Here is a 19395-nt window from a genome sequence, read left to right as displayed (position 1 = left end):
TCTGTTCACCTGGCTTGTTGGCCCTCCGAGCGAGGCAGTATTCATTTGTATGTAATAGCTTTAGAGTGCAGAACACAAGCTCACAGTGCATTTGAAAGGTGGATCTCAGGGAAAACAGCTCAGTGAGTTACAAAATAAAATCGGCTATACTGAAAGGAAACCTTTTAATTTGTTGCCATTTACTGGGTTAAAGTCATCTATATGGCATCTGCGTGGAAAGCTATGCATATAGGGTTCTTGCTAAATCAAATGTTCTTGAAATTCGAGCAAATTATGTGTAGGCAAATGGATAGTAGTTAAAAATAAGTTTCCGCTATTAACTTAGGAGAGTTTTAAGAAACATTTTGCCAGGATCCACCATTAGGACGTTAGTTTGATCAACATTAGTGCATGTGTTTGGGAGTAAACTAAAGCATTTCTTTGAAAATACTGTTGTTTTTGAGTTAGACTCTCACAAACTTGGGTTGGCTCTCCTTCAAATACTACTCTTGGTTTGAATAAACTCTTCTCTGTACGTTTCTTGCTGGAACAGAGTACAATGTGAGAGTCTAAATTTCCTGCTCCTTCTCATAGGGTTTGGGGAGTCATTCTGTTTCACTGTGGCAGGCATGGGAGAGACAAACTCAAGAGCTATTTTAACATCAGTTATTAAAACCACAGGTGATAACCACTAGACGACAACCTTTGGATTCATCACAGAGCTCATCCAGGTCAAATTTTTAAGCTTCTCCTAACCTTTGACCAGGCATTAATAAACCTAAAACATTGGTAGTGTTCCATTATAGGCATGGAATTCCACTGAGTAGAGAATCCACACACACACACACACACAAATAAACCTTGCTTCACAAAAATGTAAGTACAGAATTGGGCCAGGTGCACAGTACCTAAGTAGTACACAGTGTGCTGTTTAGGTCAACTGAAGTCACTCATACAAATCAGTAGCTCTGACAGGAATCTGCCAGGCTGGGTGGTCATGTCTGAGGACAAAGGCATAGTGAGAAACCAGAGATCTCTATATATGACACTCGCTAGGAGGAAAACACGTATCTGGGAACCAAGGGTTGAAAATAATAATTGCCAAGGGCCTATTGGGGAACTTTGTTCCTTGCCTCTCAAAAATTTAGCTAAAACATATTTCTAGGTCTTGCTCTTCAAAACGGGCTGAGCGGGGATTCATTTTACTTCAGATTATATAGTCAAAAGTTTAAGCACCCTGTATTCAAGGACTTTCAGACTAGAGTAATGGATCGTTTGGAGGAATGAGGTTTCTCAAGGTCACCCACCTACTGAATGCAGGAATCCACTTGGGTTCCCTTGTCCAACTGTACCTGTGAAATGACACATGCAGCTGATCCAGACTGCAAAGAATCTAATGTGCCATGAGTGCGACCCATTAGGAATGACAGGGAAAGCAGTAAGGAATATATGCTTATGTGGTTGCTGAGCTTTATGGGAATATGGAGTGGACAGAGAGCAGTGTGCATACCAGTGGGGACTGAGGTTCATTGCATGTCAAGGGCTGTCATTTCTCCAGTTAGCTTCCATGTTTATGTTCTAGACAAGATTGCAGACACCATGGAGCAGCTATGTCCCCGCCATTCTGATGAAGGGTTTCAGATTCTCTGGGCGCTGGGAGGTCCACTACAATGATTACACCAGATTAAACGTTCCCTGAACGGTTCTCCAAGAGTAAATACAGATGAGATACTAGAGAGAAGCCACTGTAGCTCACTTTGTGGTTCTTGTAATGGACAACTTGGGCTTAGAATAAAGGTTTCTAAGAAGAGACAATACATGAAGCACCGGAGTACTAGATCAACCGGGAAAGTTCATTGGCTGAGAGAACGTTGAGAAAGAAATCTCAAGGGGCTAAAAGAACAATGCAAAGGATAATATAAAGGTGTGGTAGGAAGATTGTGGGGAAGCCTCTAAAAACTGGTTGACCTTGGTAAACCACCTGACTTCATCTTCCATTACTCTCTGCCAGTCTTCTCCAGATACAGTAATCTGCTTTGTTCTTCTGCTACAAACTTGAGGGTCACAACCTGTGCCCCGAGCCAAGTCCTTCCACCAATCTTTAATTAAATTCCAATTAAAAGACGCAAGTTAAAGTCAAAATCAGAAAGGGAGATTTATTCACATGGCTACATTGAGAAAATGGATTCGGGGAATTCACTAGATTTCTCTCTGTGTCTCTCTCGCCTCTCCTTTCTTCTCTCTCTCTCTCTCTCGTGTGTGTCTGTCCAATATTTTCCACGTTTTAACATATGACTCCCCTTTGAAACTGTACAGTGTATCACCTGCGTTCTTCAGCTCTGCACAAACTCTGTGCTCAGGGATGTAGGGAGAAAGGTTGATCTGGGCAGCACCCTTTGATTCCAGGAGCCCCAGTGATTATTAGTACTTACATGACACTGAGTAAGTACTGAACAATGTATTGGAAATTAGATTTTCTTTCTGGTTCATGGAGTGCAAGTTTCTTAGTATTTGTACTAGGAAAATGCTAAATACAGTACAGGAGGCCTAGACCACGCAGCCTCACTGGTTCACAGGACACAGATGGAAGTCTCAAAGTTAAAAGTGTTCAGGTATTAATGGTTTCTTCAAGAAACGAGAGAGTCTAAGTTCCCTTCCCGGGGCAGTGTTTCAAAACTCCGCGCTTGTGACTTAACTGACGTCCCAGTCAAACCCAGACCCTCAAGCGGCTTAATAAGGACCGCGCCCTTTCCCCGGCAGCCTCACTGCCCTTACTTAGGTGGTTAGGCTGTGCCTAAATTTTTTTTTTCTCGCCCTTGGCCTGTACATCCATGTAGCGGGTAACAGGTGCTGAGACTACCTACCCTGGACGCCCGTTTGTTCAGCAAGGTGCTGAAGGGGCAGTAGGATGGTCGCGGACAGGCAGCGCAGCAGACACCCGGGCGAGGACCCGCGCGCGTCACTGGATCCGCTACGGGGCCCGGGCCTGGCGTCCGCGCCCGCCGCACGCACGCGCACTGCACCCAGCATGAGGGTCGCGGCCCTGATCAGGTAACGAGGAAGGGGGTCCATCTCCCTCCTCCCGGGCAAGGCTAGGCCCTGACTCGGCCGCTGTAGGCACCTCGGGAATGACTTCTGGAGGAGCCGCGTGGGCGGGCCAGCGCCCCGGCCACCGGAAGAGGCGGGATGATCTGCTCCGACTGTCCCCGGTCTGTGCGCTTGCTCCCTGGCTGCCTTGGCAAAGCTGCTCTGTGCTGCTGCCTGGGTCCTCTGCCCTGGGCGCATGCTCAGCACACCTGTTGGACTTTTAAATGCTCTGAACTCTGAGACCCGCTGTTAATGTCACTGACTTGTTTCCAGTTTTCATCCTCTGTATTTTCCGTCAGTCTGAGAGATCTTTCCTAGGCTCTCACTGGCCCGACCTTTCTCCTAAAATCTACCTCATTCTCATCTCACTTCCCACATCTCGAGCTTGGCAGGGATGGCCTCAGGATCCTTAAATAGCTTAGGATTGCTTATATGAGTTAAACACCTGCATTGGAACAACCTACTGTCGAGTAATATTCCCTCTGGGTGGAGCTGAGACTCTGCTGGTTTAGGCTAGAGGTGTCTGAACTTGTACTGGATGCAAAGAATTTGCCTTATCGACCTTTGGCAACCAAAGGATTATTCTAAAAGTAGTTTGAAATCCATAGTAAATTACAAGTCTAGATACTGTAACTGATAAGCAAACCCAGCCAGATGTGTTTCAGTTTCTATACCTGAAAATGATAATGGAAATACTAGCAATATTAGAGACAACGTTTGAAACCCTTAAATATTTTTGTTTCTTGAGATACAGACCCCAGTAAAGTGTAGGTTCCATTATATTGCTTCAGGCTTTCTTGTTACCACAATGAAGCATACTTAGAGAGCCTTGTTTAATGCCAAGGTAAATGGTGTTAGTCGATGGTGTTTTATCAGACTTTTGATGAGCCATATTCAGTGCCTCTTTAGTGACGGAAAAAAAAATGCCAGTTAATATCATGCCTGTTTAAGGAAATTATACTGTAATGCCACTGTAATTTAATAAATTTTCTCCATAAAGTGAATAATGACGTTTTAACTTTTATGATTATTTAGTGAGGAGAGATAAAAGATAAAAGTAGGCCAGGAGGCTAGTGATTGGAATTTAGTTCACAGAAAGCTCAACTGATAGAACAGTTGAAACTGGAGAGGAGGAATGGTTAGTGTGGTCTGTTCTCAAAATACTCAGTATGCAGGTATCTTACATTGGTAATAAGTTTCAGAATAGTGAAGTGCTATTTGAAAAGTTGCCACATTTTAAAGGACTGTATGCTAGAAGAATCCACAGAATAAATATACCTATTTTTGTGTGTTCTATATTTCGTGGTGTGTGTGTGTATAACCTGTGAATTTATATATTTAAATATATATCTGTGTATAATGTAAATATACATTTAAGCTTCATTGTGATAAATAGTTGTATTGTGAATGTGTGTGTACAACAGCAGATTTGGTATAAGTATATTTTAAGACAAAATGGAATACATTCATACATATCATTAGTTCAACGACTTAAGTACCTCTCAGAATTTCACTGTTGAATGTAAACTTGAAGATTTGTCTAGGCAGGATATTTTCAATGTATATTGAAGGATATAAACCTAAATACATTGTAGCTAAGCTTGTACCTGAACCCTTTCTCAAACAACAGCAACAACAACAACAACAAATCTGTTTTGCATGACTTACACAGTGTGCCCAGGTATTTATGGAAGATTGCTTCCAGGACCCCCAGGGAAACCCAAATCTTCAGTTGCAAAGTCCTTTGTATACAATGATTTGTACATCATTTTATGAACCTATATTCATCCTCCCACCATATGCTTTAAACTATCTTTAGATGATGTGATACCTGTAGAATAAAATTCTATGTTACTAGCGATTACGGTGCACCTTTTAGTGAATTAACAATAAAATAAGCAACATGTTCAGTAGATTACTGTTAGAGGTGTCTGCCCCTAAAATATTTTTGATTTACAATTGGCTGAATTCATAGACGTGAACCCTACTGCTTTGGAAGGTTGGCAGAAGGGCTGACTGTACTTAGCTACTTTAGCGAATAAAGTTGTCAGCATTCATAAGATTCTTTGCCCTTGAAAGCTGTTTGTTCTTTGAATACTCTGTGTTCTGCAGAACATAGCTTCAGAAATACTTTGAAATCATACCTAAACAGTTGACATCTTTTAAACCATAAAGCTAAGTAATGAATGTGGGTGTTTCCCCTTGAATCCTCAATCTATTATACAATGTTTTTGGTTTTTTTCTTGTTTGGGGGCAGCATAGTAATAGGTTCTGAGAGAGAAAGTTATAAAGACCTGCTTAGGAGCATATCTGAAAGCAAGGATCCTGGATTTCTTAAACGCTCCTTTGTCCTTTGCACTGTGTCCCTCTTGAGAAGACCTACAATGAAACTGACTAGGCAGTGATGGCTGACATACTGATTATACTAATGTTTCACTATTGATATGTGTCAGCATTTGTGTTTTCATTGTATAGACTTTAGAATCAATCATATCAGGCTCTATTACAGTTTGGATTGAAATTTTTAGTATCATCCTTTGGTGGGTATTGGTAGACAATAGGTTTTATGTAGTTGGAACAGATTAAATAATGCTTTATGTTTATGGGTGTTTTACATACATGTGTATTTACACACCACTTGCTGACCTGATGCTTATGGAGGCCATAATGGTATTGGATCCCCTGGAACTGGAGTTACAGATAGTTGTGAGCATTCATGTGAGTGTTTGGGATTGAAGCCAGGTCTTCTCAAAGAGCAGCCAGTAGTCTGACCACCAAACAATCTCTGCCCCCCCCCCCCCACTTTTTTTTTTAATTAAGGACTTTCATCCAAGGAAGATATGGTATAAGCATTTAGCTAGGATACAGAATATCATTTTAAATAAGTTTTTATGTGTATAGCACTTTTTATCTTATGTAAAACTACTGTTATAAATATACTTTGATTAGAACTTCTGTATTGTAGATGCATGTAATTTTCTAAGTTCCTAGAAGTAGCAGATTCATGTGCTCAGTTTTCTTCCTATTTACAAATATGTGCTTTCTTATACTGTAATTTTGGTACAGTCCCTCATGGAGCCTGAAAAGCAAAGTAGTGATGTGATTGATTTTGATGTCCAGTGATTCTGTGTTTAATGATGATCAGGAGCCTGGCATTCATACCCTTCTCTCTCCTGGCTTGTTTTTCAGCGGCGGGAAGGATAGCTGTTACAACATGATGCAATGCGTTGCTGCGGGGCATCGCATTGTTGCTTTAGCAAATCTAAGACCAGATGAAAACCAAGGTAAGGATCTGACTTTTCTGGTCCTTTCTCTAGATGACTGCAGCTCTACTTCATTATTGCAGGTTGGTAAGAAATAGTCTGTGCCTCACTGGGTCTTAGTTTACAATGTATGAGTGCCACTGGTCCAAAGGTGCCCTCCACTATTTTAGATGTAGTGAAGCCTGTAAGCCTTCCCTTTGTACTCACCATAGATGATGAGCCTCATGGGAGGAGATGTAGTATCTTACACTTTCCTTTGAATGCCACCCAGATCTTGGAAGCTCTGTACCTCTAGTAGGTGCTTATTGGCGGACCAGTGAGTACTGAACTCATTCGAATTAGCCAGTTTACTTCTGGGGGAATATTTGAATAATTCTGAAAGTGATGTGGGAAGATGGAAATTAGGAATATTTTATAAGAAGAAGGGAAACACGCTTACAAAGGATGTGGGGTAAATCTAACTTAAAGCATGAGAAGTCTCTGAAGGTGATAGGACTGCTTTTATTATAAAGGTGAAAGGACTGTGCTGCAGCTTTTATTATGAAGGTGGTATTTATTATGACGGTGATAGGACTGTGCTGCAGCTTTTATTATGAAGGTGGTATTTATTATGACGGTGAAAGGACTGTGCTACAGCTTTTATTATGAAGAAGCAGCAAAACTCTCCTACAGACCGTGCTGTTACGAAAGGGGAGACCCTATCCATCCCTTGCATCAAATTGGGCAAGTGAGTCTTTTTACCTGTCTTTAAAATTCTTAGTACTAAAAAAAAAGTTCATATGATGTGTACTGCACATATGAAGTGATTTCCATCCCTTGAATTTCTGTTGTGTCCATCTTTCAACCTGAGCTTTTTATTGTGTAAAAGATCATTGTTGTATAATCTTCCATGTGTTAATTTTGCTGACAGAACAGTGAAACGACAAGCAAGCATTCTTTTGCACTTATTAATAGAATAGAGGCCTTTATTAAAATATTGTTAGTGATGGAAAAATTCAATGGTAAATGTATTTAGAACATTATGAATTAAAAAGCTGGGACTATCAACTTACCCCGAGTAATTGGTGTAGAAGAGAGTAGGTTGTTGTGGGGCAACAATGGACAGGGTTTGGTAGTATCGATTAAACTCAGCAGGATGTTGGAACTGTTGAATGAGTCACCGAATGATTTTTTTTTTGTACTCTTTAAATGGTCTGAAAGGAACCCCACTGAGAAATGCATGGCTCCATTGAAGAGCAAAGCTGGGTATAATATATTTGCAACGTATCATGCTTTTCACAGTATGGGTTTACAGTAGGTAATGGGAATAGTGTGCAGTTGTCATAAAATTCCCAGAGCCATCCCTTTCGGTCTGTAGTAGGAGGTTTTGTGGTGTGCTAATGCAAGTGCTTTAGGCCACAGTGGAGGCTTTGGTTTTCTTTGCTCTCACACCAGTAGCTGCTGTGAAGCTTCCACTCAGGAGGCTGTTGTGGTAAGGACTACATGGAGCCCTAACGAAAACAGATTGGGTTTTGAAGTCATTACAATGTCTAGTAGTCGTACTCATTTCAGGATGCTTCTTGCTATGAAGCTCGTTTTGTGGAATAAATTGATTGACCAATATTCTTTAGTAAAAACACATTAAAGACTCGTTAACTTGGTAGGATGGAAGACTGAAAAGTTTTAGGGTGAGCTGATTAAATCTCTGTTTCAAAGTTTAGGGTAAGGACTAGACTTACAGGAATGTGTGAATATTGTTTTGTAGGAAGCCACACAGCTGTGGGGGTCAAGCCAAAATGAGATGGCACATGATGGTACTCCTGGTTGTTGAAAGACATTTACACTGTTAGTCATTCCCTTCCACATTTGAAAACATGCATGTGCATGTGTGTGTGTCACAACTAAACAGTTTCGATGGCACTAAACACTAGTTTCAGTATCATTTCTCCCATATCTTCTCTGTATGAAATGTAAATGGGATGAGATCATTTTGAGAGGTAATTCATACTCTGGAGGGACGCAGAGCATATTAGTGAAAAATTTCAACAAACTCATCTATTTAGACTTATTTACCTACATACTTTTAAAACATATTTGACATGTAATCTCTTTCCATGTTTTAAATATTAATATTTTATGGAATTTGTATTCTGGAGAATAGACTTTAGAAGATGCATCAAAGACCGCCTATTATTTTATCACATAACTATAATATAGTTCCTAATCTATTACAAATAATGCTGTAATGAATGCTTTACCCATAACAATATGTGTGAAAATTTGAGACAACTGGTGATTATATCATGCATTAGATTCACTTATCCTGTTTCCAAAATATGTTGGTAATTGCTCTAACAAATTGTGAATTATATGTATATGTTTTGTTGATGTATTTATTATAAAACATAGCAAGTATATCTATTTTTTTCTGCCAAATATGTTTTACTTACTAAACAGGTATTTATTTAAGAGAAATTTTTATTAAAAGTCTAGATGATTTTCTGAATAACCTGAATGATTTGGATAAACTTATGTAATTTAATTTCTAATTGAATAAACTAATTAAAAATTTATTGGGTTCATTACTCTTATATTTAAGAATTGTATATAATTTTAAAAATATAAATGTAATCCTGTTACTAATTAGAAACCCAGATGATTAGAGCTGAGCTGAACTGAATTTAGCTGAGACAAATGTGTAGTGTTCATGTATTATCTCACTATAACTGCGGGGAGATACGGTACACTTTCAAGCTTGGTGTTGACTAGTCTTCAAATGAAAAAAGTTGCTTCCTAAAGCCTATTTGTTTTTACTCTGTCTTACTAATTATTTCTATTTAACTATTACAGTGGAGTCAGATGAATTGGATAGCTACATGTATCAGACAGTGGGTCACCATGCCATTGATCTGTATGCAGAAGCAATGGCTCTTCCCCTGTACCGCAGAACCATAAGAGGAAGGAGCTTGGAGACAGGAAAAATGTATACCACACGGGAAGGTGATGAGGTTGAAGATCTCTATGAACTATTGAAACTCGTTAAGGTATGCAGAGTGACTAACTATCCCTTTTGAACTTTGTAACTTTCATTCATTGAGTTATTTAATATTAAATAGTTTGTATCTGTTCATAGCCCAGCTATTTTTTGAAAGGATATTTTTATCTTTTAGGTGGAAGGTAACAAAAATTACACTATGGAAAAAGTAAGACTTTAAGTATAGATTTGCATCTAGGCTTATCACATGATTTTTTTCAACATATTGTATGTGTGTTTTGCCTGCATATATGTTTGTATAACATATGTATATCTGGTACCTACAGAGGCCAGAAAAGGGAATTTGATTTTCTGAACCGAGACTTACAGATGGTTATAAACCTCCATGTGAGTGCTGGATCCCAGAGCCTTTAACTGCTTAGCCATCTCTCAAGCACCCTCATCAAATGGTATTTCTTTTCCTTCAGGGTATTGAAAAACAATATCAGTCAATCTTTTTCTTTAACAGATTTTAAATCCCTACTAAACAAGTTGATGAGTCCCATTTCTTTATTAGATTAGAGTTTCTAGTTGCAAGAGTAAGACAAGGAACAGACACCATGGCTGTTGTGGAAGAGTACTATGAGAAGGAGTGAAGGGAGACCAAGGTGACAGCAACTGATAGCCTGAGATAGCCAGGGATGTGTGAGACCTCTCCCGAACTGATAGCCTGAGATAGCCAGGGATGTGCTGGCTGGGATGGCCAGTGAGACCTCTCCCATAAGGTTACGCAGACTGGAGGCCAGAAGGAAGGAAGTCAGAGCTGAGCTTTCAATAAATTTGTCAGAATTATGAATTAATAAGGCATTATATGTATTTTTTGTTGTTGTCCGTCATTTATTTAAGAATAGTTCCAGCACAGAAAATCTTGGAGAGAAATGTGGGCTCATCTATCTACTAGATACCTCACTCAGTGAATGTAGAAGGAGATGATAGTAACGATCATCCTTGCATGCTCATTGATAATCAGTTATTGAGGATAGTTCAGCATTCTTCCTAAAACAAATGTTTATTCAGCCACTGTACATATTCAGTTCACATAAGGCATACTGATGGGGGACTCAAGTCAGTGTGTACTGAATATCTCAATACTTTTACAGGGGAAAGAAAAAGAGTTCCGTCTTTCCTGTACCATTGCATTTTTTCACTCTTTAGTTCAACCCTCTCCCAAGTTATGTAATGAACATTTCTTAATTGAAAATTTATAATATTAATCAAAATATTATATTGGTTAACAGTTTTGATTAAGAAAAATACCGGATAGCCAAATACATTTAAGGTAGCTTAATGAAAACAGTTCCTATTTTGTATGTCAGAACTTTTTTATATTCAAAAGAAGCACAGGAGCTGTTTTGCAGCATGCTGTTTAGTTTGACAGCATTTGAAGTGGAGACTTTGCAGAGGCTGGCGTTGGGAGCTGCATGCTCATTTTAACTACTGTGATTGCACAACAAGGAGGAAGGAAAAGACTTCTGCTCTCTGTAATTGTCTCTCTAGAAAGGTTGGAGATGTAAAGATGAGATCCAGATTTTGTCTTTGCACATTTGTTTTTCCAGACAACACTGAAACTGGATATCAACATTTCAGTATAAAACAATATTACAAAATGATGGAACCTGCACTAGAAATAATTGGGTTGCTTAAAAATCACAAATGTGATAACTTTGAAGAAATCCTGTGATAATAACAACCATCCAGGAAAGGGAATGATAATAAATTACTAATCAGTTTAATTAAAAGTGAGCAGATTAGCAGTAATTAAGAAGAAATCCCCTTTCTCTCCATGCTGTCTTTGGAGAAATGGATGCTTTGCCATTATCTTGATAGTAACCGTCAATTATGACATAAATTAATGCTAATGTTAAATCTTGACAACTTCTGCTTTGGAATTTCATACATGATAATTATAACTATAGTTGAAAGAGATGTTATCAAGTTGTCTGGGACTAAATAGTTTCTTCTCTTCCTATGTAAAAATATTAATTTTACTATAGGATATTTTAAAGACATCAATATCAGAAATCTATTACTTTTATGAAAGAAATTGTATAGCTAAACTTTTAAAGTTAAATCCATTTGTGAAACACTGGTACAAAGATTTCAGTAGAGGTCTCATATATTCTCATGAATAATTGAGTAATTACAGAAAAAAAACTAACTTAGAAAGGGCTATAATTTCCAAGTTTGTCTCAACTTTCTATAAGCAAAAGAACTGCACTTTAAGCTTTTGAATGTTAATGCAGTATTGAAGCGCCAGGACTTACTTTTGTTTCATTTGTTTATTCCTAACAGGTTTCTCGCTTGTGTTACATATGTCTTTTGTTTTTATAGATTTTTCCCTTCAAATATGAAAGCCATGTTTTTCTAGGGTGAGCTTCATTTTGAAAATAATTCAATCTGTTTAAGTAGCAAAGTCCTAGGATTATAAACTCCAGGAAGGTTAGATATACAAGTTTTCTGTTTTGTTGAAGTCAGGAAAATGTATCAATCCATCATATCCCTTCAGTTGTTAGGTACCTGTGAGTCTCATATAGGTATCTGAAGCTATTTGCTGGGTGGTGATGGCACTTGCCTTTAGTCCGAGCACTCAGGAGGGAGAGGCAGGTGAATCTCTGTGAGCTGGAGTTCTGCCTGGTCTACCAGAACTAGTTACGGGACAGGCTCTATAGAGAAATCCTGTCTCAAAAAACCAAAAAAACAGTTGGTTGTATGATGTCTCCTTTGTATTCTAGTATTGAAGTGTAATGTGATTCTCTTCTAGTTTAATATGGTGTAACCTTCTTTTTCTGAAACCAATAATTTATGAATTGTGTTCAAGGTTTTTTTTTTATTGAAGCCTATTAAAAGATACAAATTGGCATCATTTTTTTTTATAGAATCATATTTAAGGATCTATTTTTTTCCTCTCTTTTGATTTGGTACTGTTTCTTTCTAGATAGGAGGTTTATTCCCACTATCTCCATTTTGGTGGAATGTTTTTTTTAAGACATTTCCAAATGGCAGATCCATTCAAAGTCTTACACTTTGAAAGTGTTTGTATTTTGCCCCACAGTTTTTACTGAACATTACTGAAGCAATGCTTTCCTGTAAGTCTTCTATAATTGCCTAGTGATAGGATATCTCTTTGAAAGCTTGTCCCTGTTTGGTGACAGCCTTATGGCCCAAATGATAACCTTTATGTCTAGCCCACTTACAGTAGAGCCTTCCTCTTCTGTCTGTACTGGTCCAGGGATGGTTTGTCCTAACAGAATATAGCACTGGCAATTGACAGAAGCTGTGTTCTTCCACTTGTCTAGAGAGAGGTTGACTATGGGATATAGATATTTAATAGCCTTTGCTTTTTACTTTTTGTTTTGAAAGGGAAATAGTTAATGTCAAATATAATAGAAAAAAATGGCAGATCCAGATGACTTATAGTGTAAGGATGGTTCTGGGAAGTCCTCTTTTGTGAATTGTTTGATAATTTTCTCTTCTTGATTTTCTTCATGTTCCACCACACACACACACACACACCCCCCGCACAAACACCCAGCACTGCCTAGTCAGAAATTACAGTTTGTAGGATGAATCTTTATGTAACTTTTATTCTCCCAAATATTTTTCTTGTCTGTCATTAGTAAGGACAGATGTTTCTTGGGGACCAGAATGGGTCCTATCTGGTTTGTTGTTGGTGGTGGTGTGTGTGTGGCAGGGGTCTGGGCACATGTGTACATGCATGTGGAGGCCAGAGGTTGATATTAGGTGTATTTCACAATGGCTTCTCTACCTTATTTTTTTCACACAGCATCTCTGAGTAGGCCAGGAGGTCAGTAATTGGACAGAATACAGAATATCTGGCCAGCAAGCCCCAATAATCTTCCTTTTTTTGTATCCCCAGTACAAGAAATACAGGCAAGCTGCTATATCTGGGTTTGTTTGTTTGTTTTTTGGTTGGTTGGTTGTTTTTTGTTTTTGTTTTTTTACCTAGATGCTGATAACCTGAACTCAGACACCGCATAGGCTGCATGCTTGCCAGGAGGCCCCTTATCTACTGAGCCACGTCCCCAGCTCTATGCCTTTTCGCTATTGTTTTTTCTGAGAGTGCTTCTGGAATCCTTTTTATTTTTGTGTTGAGTTTTTTTAAAGCAGTATTTCTCCAATAGCTAAGAACTTTCTTTACTCATTGAGTTTTCTTTTTCCATATAGATGATTTTCTTTTTCTGTAGTAGCCACATCCCTTGTATCATTCTTAAAATATAAGTACAAGTTTTTAAATCCTATCTGGTGCTTCCTCAGCTGTTCCTATTTTCTTTTTTTTTTCTCGTGCTGTGTAAGAATAAGAGAAGAGCTGACTGTAACCACATTGGTTTTAGTTTTCCCAGACATGGCTCAGACTTGTGAACCTGGAGTTCATGATGGTGTGGCTCCCCTGGCTCCTTCTTCCTTGTTCTCTTCTAGGCAGCAGCAGATTATGCTTTCTCTACTGGTTCATCAGTTAAGAGTCTTTTATCTTCTTTCTGATTCACGCAAGAAGTTGAGATATTCCGGCTCCGATAGATCCCCGCTGCTCTTGTTTTTGATAGATTATACCTTTGTGTCAGTTAATAGAATTTCAGCATCCAGAAGCCCATGTTATCTTCGTTCTAGTGGGACATATCTAATGTGCGTCTGGCTCTTGGGCATGCAGTCTCAGTCTTCCTCCTCTACCCTTACTGACACTCCTTTTGTACTCATTTGTTCATAGGCATCTCAGCTTGGCAGTGACCTTAAATTCCTTATAACTTAAATATGGTAATTAGTGAATAATTGCTTTCTTAAATGAATAATTTAAGAAATATTTGTTATAGGCTAATTTCTTAAAAATGGAGTATTTACTGTTGAAAGTAAATTGTAAAATACAATACAAAATGAAGGTACCTTCACCTTTGCTTTTAGAGAATATCGGTTGCTATCTTACATTCTCTGATAATTTATTTTTTACCAGAGAGAAGTTCTAGCCAATCACTTTATCACTTTTATTTTTATTTTTCTACTACTTTTTTCTTTTATTAAAAATAGATTTTTTAATACACTATATTCTGGTTATGGTTTACCCTTACCCAGTTTGTCTGAGATCCTTCCTCCCTCCCCTCCTATCCTAATCCACATCCTGTCTGTCTCTCCTTAGAAGACAAACAGGCATCCAAATAATAAAATAAAACCAGATAAAACAGAAACAGACAAATCAGAATAAGACAAAACAGACAAACAGTAGTGTGGTAGAGCATGACACTCTTAATCTCAGGGTCTTGGTTTCAAGCCCCACGTTGGGCGCCATTCTGTTGAGGGAGCTGCGGGGCTGCGTCCCCGGCGCCCAGCCGCCCACGTGGCTAGTTCTAGCTTATGCCCCAAAATAATTACACGGACACTGTATTCTTTTAAACACTGCTTGGCTCATTATATCTAGCCTCTTCTCTGCTAACTCTCGCACTTGGACTAGCCCATTTCTAATAATGTGTGTAGCACCCCAAGGTGCGCTTACCAGGAAGTTTCTAGCCTACGTCCATCCTGGATCAGAGATTCATTGTATATGCCCGGGAGAGGGGAGCATGGCCTCTGAGTTCACTTCCTCTTTCTCCCAGCATTCTGTTCTGTTTACTCCTCCCACCTATGTTTTAACCTATGAGGGCCAAGCAGTTTCTTTATTTTTTAACCAATGACCTTCCTCCATCACAGCAGAAAAAAAAAGTATGAGAAACATATATAAACAGAGAGACACAGGATAACACATACAGGAATCCCATAAAAACACAACACAGGAAGCCATAATACATATGCAAAGACTCTGGAAGGGGTAAAATGCCCTGATAAAACATTATGAGACAAGAAATTTTCAGCGATGTCATTGTTTTCCTGTTGTGGGACCTACCGTTTAAGAGTGGTTTGTATCCACAGTGAGACTCTATTGGGGAGAACTATTTTTTCATTTACAAGTGGCTGTCCTTTGGAAATAGCTTCTGTATTAGGAATGGTGCTGTGTCCAGTGCTTCTCTCAGTGCTGGAATTCCATCTGGCACAGGGCTTGTGCATGCTCCCACAGTGCTGTGCGTTCATATGTGCGTCAGTCCTGCCGCTGTGTTTAGAAGGCCTTGTTTGTTTTCTTGGTGTCCTTCATCCCCTCTGACTTGTATGATCTTGAACCTTCCCTTTCTCTTCATCAGGGTTCCTGGAGCCCTAAGGGGGAGAAATTTGATAGAGACCTTCCACTTAGGACAACTGACTGTTCTAGTGTCTCTTACTCTCTCCTCATCATCTACTGTGGCTCCTAGTTAGTTACTATCTATTGCGGGAGGAAACTTTCCTTTCATGATTCTTTTAATGATTTATTTATTTTTGTTGTATTTGCATTAATATTTTGCTTGCATGTATGTCTGAGGGTGTTGGATCCTCTGAAACTGGAGTCACTGAGCAGTGAGCTGCCATGTGGGTGCTGGGAATTGAACTTCAGTGTTTCAGAAGAGCAACCAGTGCTCTCAACTTTTGAGTCATCTTTCCAGCCCAGAGGAGGAAGCTTTTCTGATGATGACTGTGGAAGACACTGATCTCTGAGTATATCCGAATGTCATGAGTATTCATTTTATGGCTACCCTCCTTTAGCAGAACGGTAATGTTTGTTTTTCCCTAGGTTCCAGACCTAGATGTCCCAGGTCATGCCCTCCTCAGCTGTATCAGAATGGGCTCCATATCATGGAGTGGGCCTTAAATCCAATCAGATACTAGTTAGTTACTGCCATAAATGTGTCACTATTGCCCTAGCATATCACTGCAGGCAGACCTTTGGATGCTGAAGAGTTTGTTTGGGGGATGTCGTTTACCTTTCTGCTTTGCTTGCTTGCAGACTCCCTTTTAGTACCATGAACACTGGTCCATAGGGATAAAGGTTCTAGGCAGGTACCAACATGGCTTCTTCATGTTCAGTGAGTTGTGTAGGGTTTGTCTTTAGCAATAGGGCCTTACTGTTAGTTTTTTGGAGAGTAATAATTGTCTGAAGGTTCTTATTGGCTCCTTCAGCCAGTAACTCAATTACATGTGACCAATTCCTGGGACTGAAAGCTTTGTTTGGTGATCAGAGATATCCAACTGGGGCTCCATCTTCCCCATTTAATCAATTTTAAATAAAATACGATTTGTTAAAAATACTGTAAAGGTAAGTTTAGCAACAAGTAAAAATATAGGACCCAATTAGATAATCAAATGCAGTGTTGTTTTATCCTGTTTTATTTTGTTTCTCTCTCTAGCCTCTGTTGACTAGTCAGAACTCTTGCAGTTAGAAGTTAGTTCCTATTTACATTCTTTCTAGTGTAATTCTAGAAAAAGCTCTAGTCGTCTTACACAGCTTAAAGAAAAATGTCCAATTTTATGTCATTGTTCTTTGACCTGACATAACATTCTCAAGCCAGTTATTGTTTCTAAAAGTTGATTTCATTTATAAACCAACCACTTCTGGAGAAAGAAGTAGAGAAATTATTATTCAATTCTGATAATATATTCCAGGCATAAACAAATGATGGGCCTTCAACTTAGATCAGGTTCTTGCTGTCAGAAAGATGGACTATGGTAGGGGCAGAAAGAGCAGCAGGTTTCCAGAGTTTAATAGCTTTCAAATATGGGCAACTTTGGCAACCTTGAGAGGTGATTCTTTGACCATTTCCCTGTTTTTATGGCCTCTTTCCCACTGCATTCTTTCTTCCCTTCTTCCTCCATCCTCCTTTATGCATATTTTTTAAAATTAACCATTGGCCCCACAGCCATGACTTTGCAATCTGAGATTTTCATAATTTAGTTATTCATAATTTCCTGTCTTTAATATCCTGTAAACATAGTGAACTTAGCAAGTTGAGAACAGAAAGTTTCTGTAAGAAAATTTCAATTTTTGTATTACCTTCTTAGGAATTAGACCCCATCACTCATTTCAAAACCTGAGTCCCACGACCAAGCTTGAACTTTTGCTTAGCTCCTCCTTTACTTCAGTGGCTACTGTTATTTCTCTGCAACCTGTTGATAATACTTTGACGAAGTATAAATCTGACACTTTGACGTCATTCTTGCCGTGGCTGCTTGTCTGTCTATAGTACATAGCAGTCTCCTAATGAGTCATTCACCTGTGCTTCGTGTAGCTCTTCTAGCACATTGTTGTCAGGAAGACTATATGCATGCTTAAGAAGCCCACTGTTAAGACACTTAATCAGAAGTCCCTGTGTCCTAATAATCTGATCCTGTCATTCCCACATAAGCCTATGATAAAATTATAACCAGTAGCCACTTTAATTTCAACCTTTTTTTTAAAAAAAAAAAGCAGTGATTTTTAGCCTTTTTTAAAAAGTCTCATTTCTTTATTCTCCTGAAGAACTTCATCTTCATCCACTGTGAAATCTGTAATCTTCCTTATTTTTGGAGCTCTAACGGCAACCTGTCAATTATTTAATTGTGGCCCTCAGCATGTCACTGTGATCATTTATATGGCTATACTGGCTGTTGGGCTGTGAGACCTTCATCATGATGCACAATGCTCACTTCCATTTTTGTATCGTAAGTACCTGGGAAAGGTTTTGGCATATATAGGCTCATGAAGAATTGTTTTAAAGGGTATATAAGTCAAAAAATTATCAAATTAAATTTTAATTTCATAATTTATCTAATGTAGGAGCACTGGTATTATTTCATTATGTGACATAATCCAGTTTTTTTTCTATTTTTGGCCAGAACTTAAGGGGCTTCGACATCATGGTGAAAGTTTATAAAATAAGGCATCCTAGTATTTGTGGTGCGATTATTATCTGTACTAAACGTGATCTCCGGCTGTAGTACATTTTATACAAATGCTGAGCAGAGACTTTTTCACAATATCCCTGTATTAGGAAACCTGCTTTGTGAGTCTTTTCACTTCGGATCTTAGGGGGAAATGGTCTAGAATCTGAAGTGGTTTTGAGGTGAATCCAGAGTGTTTAAAGTGGGAGGAAAGTATAATATGGCTTTAAGATTTGTAGGGAGGACCCAGACAGTGCTGGCTAAACAGGACATAGCTCTGCCCAGATTGCAGATTGCTCCTGGTTCCTCAGCACTGCACAGATTCTCTCAAGCCCTGTCAGTCCCCAAGATATGGGACATTAAGCCTGGTCCCTTGGAATGATAAATGTATTTCTAGTATTGACCCTGGTCTCTAAACAGGAAGTGTTGGCACTGTAGTTAGTTAGCCAGTGTCGTTTAGCTCCTAGGTGCAGCGCCTTAAGGCTGTGCACTATTTGGCCTGTTCAGATGGTAAATTCAGACATGTGTAAGGAAATAGAAGATGATGAATCTCTCTAGGAAGTAGAGTTGGATGGTAATTTTCAGTTGTTAGAACTTCCTCATCTTATCATAGGATCAGATTTTTCTTTTGTCTTATTTTCCACACCCAATCAGGTTTCTCTGTATAAGTCTAGGTATCCTGGAACCCACTCTGTAGACCAGGCTGACCTAGAACTCAAATATCCATTTTCCTCTGCCTCCTGAGTGCTGAGATTAAAGGTGTGTACCACCGCTTCCTGGATCAGACTTTTTGTCTGCAGGTTTTTCCTAAAACTTCAACTTTAGATGCCTTCTTTTTCACAAGTTTATTGTGTCTCCTCAGCTGTGGACTGTCTCCACTTGGTGTTGCTGACAGTGTCTATATACTGTTTGTGAACCTTACCTATGTATTTCTGTCGTTTTCTCGTCTGGTGACCCTCTTAGAATTTACCAATTGACTTTATTTCTTGTATTTCTTTCTTTATGCTTTCCAACCTCTGGAGTTTCTGTCCCATTGACTTTTTGCCCTTTCTCTGAATGTATAACCATCATTTTCAAAGAAACCTTTTGTGGCTCTCTGCTTCTGTAATTGTGTCATCTAAGATGCTAGATTTATGTTTCTGTCCTGTAGTCTTTTTTTTTCACATGTAGTTTATCCTGTCACTGTGGTGTTCTCAATTAAATGACTAAGAACGTATGACAGATTGATAACAGTTTCTTTATTCTTTTGTTGGTGGCCTTGCATTACATTTCAAGTAGGACTTCATT

At 38.8% G+C, this 19395-nt stretch overlaps 1 protein-coding gene and 1 long non-coding RNA gene across 5 annotated transcripts in view; one reads left to right on the top strand and one right to left on the bottom strand.

Moving 5' to 3' along the window:
* Positions 1-3165, bottom strand: part of LOC142843786 (uncharacterized) — a 32389-nt gene extending 29224 nt beyond the window's left edge. The window contains exon 1 of the long non-coding RNA XR_012909691.1: positions 2844-3165. This is a non-coding gene — a long non-coding RNA (uncharacterized LOC142843786). The remainder of the gene's footprint in view (positions 1-2843) is intronic.
* Dph6 (diphthamine biosynthesis 6) overlaps positions 2915-19395 on the top strand; it is a 105986-nt gene continuing 89505 nt past the window's right edge. Inside the window, exons 1-4 of one of the 4 annotated variants that reach the window (XM_075961743.1) lie at positions 6317-6350; positions 6842-6875; positions 6980-7056; positions 9159-9352. In XM_075961743.1, the coding sequence (XP_075817858.1) occupies position 7056; positions 9159-9352 (195 nt within the window). In that variant the 5' untranslated portion in view covers positions 6317-6350; positions 6842-6875; positions 6980-7055. Of the gene's footprint in view, positions 3031-3095; positions 3189-6255; positions 6351-6841; positions 6876-6970; positions 7057-9158; positions 9353-19395 lie in introns of those variants that run through there. The other 3 variants (XM_075961741.1, XM_075961742.1, XM_075961744.1) reach the window with 3 other exon arrangements.

The sequence above is a fragment of the Microtus pennsylvanicus genome, chromosome 2 (genome assembly GCF_037038515.1).
Source record: "Microtus pennsylvanicus isolate mMicPen1 chromosome 2, mMicPen1.hap1, whole genome shotgun sequence".
Classification (NCBI taxonomy): domain Eukaryota; kingdom Metazoa; phylum Chordata; class Mammalia; order Rodentia; family Cricetidae; genus Microtus; species Microtus pennsylvanicus.
This window is presented reverse-complemented; position numbering and strand designations above follow the sequence as displayed.